General features: G+C 40.0%; 1 protein-coding gene across 1 annotated transcript in view; it reads left to right on the top strand.

Annotated features, from left to right (window-relative positions):
• Positions 1-2,581, top strand: part of CHP1 (calcineurin like EF-hand protein 1) — a 69,024-nt gene extending 66,443 nt beyond the window's left edge. Inside the window, exons 6-7 of the mRNA XM_006778075.2 lie at positions 345-467; positions 621-2,581. Coding sequence (XP_006778138.1) covers positions 345-467; positions 621-674 — 177 coding nt within the window. The 3' untranslated portion in view covers positions 675-2,581. The remainder of the gene's footprint in view (positions 1-344; positions 468-620) is intronic.
• Positions 2,582-7,603: the final 5,022 nt, after the last annotated feature.

The following is a 7,603-nucleotide window of genomic DNA, read 5'->3' as shown; positions in this document are numbered from 1 at the left end:
GGGGGTGGGGTGGGAACTGGAAGGAGGGGAGCTATTGGGGGGGAAAAAAGAGGAACAAATGTAATAATCTGAACAATAAAGATTTAATAAAAAAACAAAAGGGGGGGCTTGTACCACGGTTGCGGGCACATCCCCAGTAGGAGGTGCAGGAGGCAGCTGATCAATGTTTCTCTCCCATTGATGTTTCTAACTCTCTATCCCTCTCCCTTCTTCTCTGTTAAAAATCAATAAAATAGATTTTTTAAAAAGAAAAAGGAGAAGAGGGTTGGGGTGGTTTTATCTTTAATCTTGGTAGTGTCCCCCTGACTCCAAGTCTCCTGTAAGCCTGGCTCTTGATCCTGCAGGTGCTACGCATGATGGTCGGAGTGAATATCTCAGATGAACAGCTAGGCAGCATCGCAGACAGGACCATCCAGGAGGCTGATCAAGATGGGGACAGTGCTATATCCTTCACAGAATTTGTTAAGGTCAGTCAGTCATCTCGTGGTTTGAAAACTTAAATCCTGCACAGGAGGGAGGGAGAAAAACATTGAGATAAGAGCATGGGGACAGTATCTCCTGTTGTGACATTCCTAACTGTAACTGTTTCTCTCCTCGCCCCCCCTTCCCCCCTTCCCCAGGTTTTGGAGAAAGTGGACGTAGAACAGAAAATGAGCATCCGATTTCTTCACTAAAGGACTGAGACTACTAAACTGTTCCTTGCTTTCTAGTATTTAAGAACTGGAACTTGGGAGCCTCCTGTCCACCAGCCCCACCTCCATGCCATCATTCGTCTTCTCCCAAAGTACTACTGCTGTTGCATGACAACCCCCAATGTGTCTGCCAACATAAACCTGCCTTTGGTATATAAACAGGGCATTACAGAATGGTACACCCGGTCTATATTTGTTCCATATCATTTGCCGATTATCTCCATTTCTCAATATTCTCCCCACTCCCCTTCGGTTGCTGAATGCCACATGTGCATCTCGTCTGACAGAGAAGAAATCATGTCAAGAACCAGCCAGCATAGCTCTTTCATTGGGTAGATTATAGCCACGCTGTCTTCCCTCCCTCAAGGCTTTGGCATGCTCCTCGATCTTTTTTTATATGTCGTTTGCTTTCTACTTCTTTTTTACCTGACACATCATTAATCTTTCAGTCTCCCCGCTTTTTATTAAGTTTCAATTTCTTCTACTTAGCATCCCAAGCTATGCCTGTTCAGTGTATTTCTGACTTGGCAGGATAGTTCAGTGGTCTGGCCGTTTTGAACTACCTTTACTCTTAAATAGGTCTCTGGGATGTTGCTTCTCTAGGAGCTTTTCAATACTGAGCACTTCTCCCAGAAGAATGTGATCGCCTCTTGGTCCCCTGTACTCTGCTTTGTCATCAAAAGGCTGTGAATTAGAGATGTTCTTTTGAAAGGTGGTGTGTGGTGAGTTGTAGAGCAAAGTCTTTCAGGTGACCCGCCCAGGTCACTCTACCTCTGGCCTCTGATTCTCAACATGGATATCTATGTAGCTCCTCTTGTCAGTACAGTGTTGACTTTCAGAAAACAGCCATATGCTGGCAGGTTTGCTTAGTTTTGGGACACTGTCACCACCAGAATGGCTGCTCTGACAATATGCTTGGAGGCTTTCCCATAGCTTTTTGAGCAAGGGGGCTGGCACCCTAAAAGCCTCATGTAGCCCCACTTCTGCAGCATGGTTTATGCCTCAATGTTATGTGCCCTGAAATGTTTTCACTTCACACTTCCAAATAGAAAGGTTAGTGTTACAGAAGTGCCTACTTATTCCCATCCATATTTAAAATTTGTCCTCAGTGTCTTGAAGTTTTGCACAAAATTCTCTATGAATTTTACACTTGGCAAATGTTAATGCTGGAAGCCATAGTCAGCTCCTAATACAGGTCCAAAGCTTCGAGTGTATTGTATCATAAGCAGCCTGCTTACATTTATTTCCCAGCTCCTCTCTTAGACCATTGCTAATCCTTTAGAAACAAGGGGTCCGGTACTGCTGGCAAACCTGAGGTGGTATTACAGCCCTTTGCACAAGCCAGAGCAACTTTTCTGCCTACGTCAACTTAGTATAGACCTCGTTGAATCAGCCTGTTATCATCCTAAAATCTCTCTTAACAGTCTATCAGTCTGCTCATCCTTATAACTGCCCTTGGCTGATTTTGTCTGACTCATTGCATGCTTGCTTGTTTCCTTGCTTTGGAAGGCTATCCAAGATGGATACATAATACTTTAGGAAGGAAATGGCTTTAAAAAAAAATGCAAAGAGATTGGGCAGAGTGGGGAACAGGAGTGTCCAGGCTACACAACTGAAGGATAAATGACTGAGAAATTCTGGGTGAAGTGTCAGTCTGACTTTGTGATCAAGTGATGTAGTTATGGGAATCATATAAAAGGGAAGGACAGACACTGATCTGTTAAAGAGGTACTTCAATATTTAAAGTTGCATATTTAAAGTTCCTAAGATTATGGCTTTTTTCTCCTTTTGGCTGTATAGCAAACTGTTTTCATCCACAGCTGTGCCTTACTGTTCCATTAAAACTGTATTCTCCGATCCATCAATAATAAATTCTTGTAGTTAAAACAGTATAACTTGGTTGATTTTGTTCATGTGTTTTACAAGAATTGTATGTAAGTAAATCACCTTCTTCAAGTTTGAAATCACAGTGTTTCCCTTAGGTTTGTGTGTGCTATTAAATGCAGGTCTATTTCGTGTCTGCCTGGTGGGGGCATTCATCTAGGGACCAACACTGTATGCCTCTGAGCACAGCTTTGTCAGCCTTTTACCACTCCAAGGAAGATTCACTTTCTGTTCTTGACTCCTGGCTCCTTAAATGTAGAAAAGACCTAATAATGGGTATCTATCTATTGCTTGTTATTAAGATTTCTACCCCCTCGTTCATGTGCAACCTCAGTGACATATTGCACCCAGCTATTATTACATGGCTTTTCACATCTCCAAGCTTTAGTGACTTAGTCTGTTCAGGGAATGAGCATCTCTTCTTATTTTAAGGTTTAGTGGCATGTCACAAGACTCAATGCAGTAGTAGCTGGAATCATTGGTCATATAAATTCTAACATGATAATCCTCCTTTTGCTATCCCTCTGCCTCAAAATCCATTCAAAATTACATGCATGATGTTTCATCTTTGCTTCACTTTGAGTCTAATTTTAGGGTTTAGGAAAACAAAAAATGGATGGAGTGACCATATAGGCAATTTTGGAGGAACCTTAATATTACTGACCATGTCTGTTGGTATAACAATCTGTGACTAAAATAAAACAATACTGCAAGAAATTATAAAATCATTCGAACATTAAGTACAGTTTAAGAATCTCTTTAACCAACTTTATTTCCCTTGGTCCCTTCTGTTCTATCTATTTATGTATTTGAACATAAATGTAACATACTACAAGATTATACTGGCTTTAAAAATTGACATTGTATAAAGATGAAGAGGCCCAGCCGGTGTGGCTCAGTGGTTGAGCGTCGACCTATGAAAAGGAGGTCACGGTTCAATTCCTGGTCAGGGCATATGCCCAGGTTGTGGGCTAGATCCCCAGTGTGGGGTGTGCGGGAGGCAGCCAATCAATGATTCTCTCTCATCACTGATGTTTTTTCACTCTCTCTCTCTTCCTCTCTGAAATCAATAAAAATATATAAAAAATAAAATATTGTTTAACGATGAAGGGATTAAGTAGGGGGACACAACCTCATAGACAACAGTATGGTTATTACCAAAGGGAAAGGCGGTGGGGGCCCGTGAAAGAGGGCAAAGGGATAAAAGGTGATGGAAGGAAACCTGACTTGGGGTGGTGAACACACAATTTACAGATGGTATATTATAGAATTGTACCCCTGAAACCTATATAATTTTATTAACAAGTAAATTTAATTTTAAAAAAAATTAAAACATTATATTTCCCCATGTTATCTGTTCTTTCTAGTTTATATTAATGGTTACATTATATTTTACCAACTAATATAATATTTAACCATTAATTTTCAAAATAATTTCTAAAATAATTTTAATTGTATAAATGATACAATGAATGCCTTTCTGCATATAACTTTCTTTTTTTTAATATTTTTATTGGTTTCAGAGAGAAAGGGAGAGGGAGAGAGACAGAAACATCAATGATGAGAAAGAATCACTGATTGGCTGCCCTCTGGCACAACCCCACTGGGGATCCAGCCTGCAACCCAGGCATGTGCCCTTGACCAAAATAGAATCTGGGGCCCTTCAGTCCACAGGCCAACAGTCTATCCACTGAGCCAAACCAGCTAGGGCTCTTTTTCTTTTTAAATATGTTTTTTATTGATTTCAGAGAAGACAAAGAGAAACATCAATGATGAGAGAATCATGAATCGGCTGGCTCCTGCATGCCCCTACTGGGGATCAAACCTGTCACTGGGACATGTGCCCTGACCAGGAATTGTACCATGACTTTCTGGTTCATGGGTCAATCCTCAACCACTGAGCCATATCTTACAGCTTTTATACGTTCCAAAATAAATGAATGCCACAAGCTATCAAATTACTCTGTATTACCTTTAGAATGTCCTTTTTAGAATATCCTTTATAGTCACCTGTCTTCAAATTGACTTTACAATCATATCAAGTTTTATTTTTTTAATGTATTTTATTGATTTTTTTACAGAGAGGAAGGGAGAGGGATAGAGAGTTAGAAACATCGATGAGAGAGAAACATCGATCAGCTGCCTCCTGCACACCTGCTACTGGGGATGTGTCTGCAACCAAGGTACATGCCCTTGACTGGAATCGAATCTGGGACCTTTCAATCCCAAGGCCGATGCTCTATCCACTGAGCCTAACCGGTTAGGGCAGTGATGGCGAACCTTTTGAGCTTGACGTGTCAGCATTTTGAAAAACCCTAACTTAACTCTGGTGCCGTGTCACATATAGAAATTTTTTGATATTTGCAACCATAGTAAAACAAAGATTTATATTTTTGATATTTATTTTATATATTTAAATGCCATTTAACAAAGAAAAATCAACCAAAAAAATGAGTTCGCGTGTCACCTCTGACACGCGTGTCATGGGTTTGCCATCACTGGGTTAGGGCAATATCAAGTTTTATATTTAAAACACTATTAGAATAGTTTGTGCTGATTGGGATTTAGAGGGAGTATTTACTGCAGAGATGCCTCAGAGAGAACTATCTTTACTAACTGGATTTCTGATGCTAAAAACTAGGTATTTATCCTGTTCCTCAAACACTGAGAGCAGAATTACTTGGAAAGAAATCATTACTAATGGACTGATACCCTCTAAATTCAGAGTACTTTAGCTGAGCTTTGAATCAACCAGCGATTCATACTACAGGTGGCTGGTATGTGCCCCTATATGTGTTTAACACAGGGGTGGGCAAACTTTTTGACTCGAGGGCCACAGTGGGTTCTTAAACTGGACCGAGGGCCGGAACAAAAGCATGGATGGAGTGTTTGTGTGAACTAATATAAATTCAAAGTAAACATCATTACATAAAAGGGTACGGTCTTTTATTTCAATAGTTTTATTCATTTCAAATGGGCCGGATCCGGCCCGCGGGCCGTAGTTTTCCGACGGCTGATTTAACATCTAGTAGAAACAACAATTTAGAGATTTTACTCTTCCCTCTACATCAAGCAGTGATGGGAGATTTACTTGTTAAGTTTGTGAGGTACTGCAGACTGTTTCTACACAGCTCTGGAGGGAACATAGAACAATGAAGAATTTCATGTCTTTTAAGATGAAGTAAGTAGCCTGACTTCTTTACATAAGGTAAGAGCTAATCAAAGACTTGGTCTTGAGATGCCAAGACAGTGTTCTAAGCACTAGATTCTGATCGTGCATCAAAACTAGCAAGACGATTTATTTGGAGACATGATCTTGACACTTTCCACCTCCCTTTGCAGTCTGTTCAAGAACCTAACCAGGTATGGTCCTGGCCAGGTACTCAGTTGGTTAAAGCATTGTCCTAATAGCCAAGGTTGTGGGTTCGATCCTGCTCAGGACACATATTAGGAGTTAATCAATAAATGCATAAATAAGTGGAATAACAAACAGGTAGGTGAATTATTAAAGAATGTCTCTTGGCCACTACAACAGAAGGCAAACACTGTTAAGCAGTTTCAGTGTTTTATTCATAAGAAAATTGTTCTTGCCCCTAAACACACACACAATTTCTTTAGAAATAATTCTAATAAATTTGGTAATTTGGTCAACCAGCCCATAACAAATTGGAAATACTTATATTAATAGGTATGTTGACAAGAGGGCAGCTGAGCCCTGGCCAGGTAGCTCAGTTTGGTTAGAGTGTCCTGATCCGCCAACGTTGCAGGTTAGATTCTCAGGGCACATACAAGAATCAACCAGCAATGGATAAATAACAATATTTCATTAATAAATTTTATTTAAAAAAAGGATAGCTCACAAAGGAGAAGACTAGACGAAAACCAAGTAACTCAGCCATTCCACTAGAGACCAAATAATTAAGTGAAACATTCCTGATAATTTTAAGATGTTATTTTAATGTAATTCATAAAATTCATATGAATTGCATGTAATTCAAGTTGTACCTTGATCTATGTAACTTAATACTACATGTGCTGATTGAGTCCAGTGATTCCTTGCCTGGTTTTCTGAAGATGTCACATCTTTTTCCTTATCACTTTGGAAAAAGAAATTGTTGATGACATCAAATGTGACATGGATTAGAACAGGGGTGGGCAAACTTTTTGACTCGAGGGCCACAAAGCGTTCTTAAACTGGACCGGAGGGCTGGAACAAAAGCATGGATGGAGTGTTTGTGTGAACTAATATAAATTCAAAGTAAACATCATTACATAAAAGGGTACGGTCTTTTTTTTTTTAGTTTTATTCATTTCAAACGGGCCGTAGTTTGCCCACGGCTGGATTAGAAGCTTATAGTTGCAAATACCCTTTTGAACAATGGGGACAAAAAGCGTTATATTATCCATAATGCAAAATTTCTTGAGGGTAGGAATTCGTCTTCTTTGCCAGTAGAATAACAAATTTCTAGCTGCTATTAAAATATCTCCTGCACAAAAGAAAAAGAGAAAAATACTTCTACAGGATGTCAGTTGGGAGAAGGCTGCCATGGAGACATTCATATTTTATGAAACATTTTCTCAGGACTCAACTTTTTTTTTTTAATATATTTTATTGATTTTCCACAGAGAGGAAGGGAGAGAGACAGAGAGCCAGAAACATCGATGAGAGAGACATCGATCAGCCGCCTCCTGCACATCTCCCACCGGGGATGTGCCCGCAACCCAGGCACATGCCCTTGACCGGAATCGAACCTGGGACCCTTCAGTCCCCAAGCCGACGCTCTATCCACTGAGCCAAACCGGTTTCGGCAGGACTCAACTTCTGAGTAAAAACACTCAATTTTAGCAGAACGCATGTGCTAAATTTTAAATGTATTTTTTGCTGCCTGTTGCCTCTTATGGCATTGTAGAGCCAGGATAAAAAATCTGAAATAGTAACATTCTGTGTTTCTAACAGATGGCCACATTCTATAAACTCCTCACCTTGTGCTCATGAGATCAGGAGCAATTTTGGTAGCTTCATAGTC

The sequence above is a fragment of the Myotis davidii genome, unplaced genomic scaffold (assembly GCF_000327345.1).
Source record: "Myotis davidii unplaced genomic scaffold, ASM32734v1 scaffold46, whole genome shotgun sequence".
NCBI lineage: Eukaryota > Metazoa > Chordata > Mammalia > Chiroptera > Vespertilionidae > Myotis > Myotis davidii.
The sequence above is the reverse complement of the archived record's forward strand: the minus strand, read 5'-3'. Positions and strand labels throughout refer to the sequence as shown.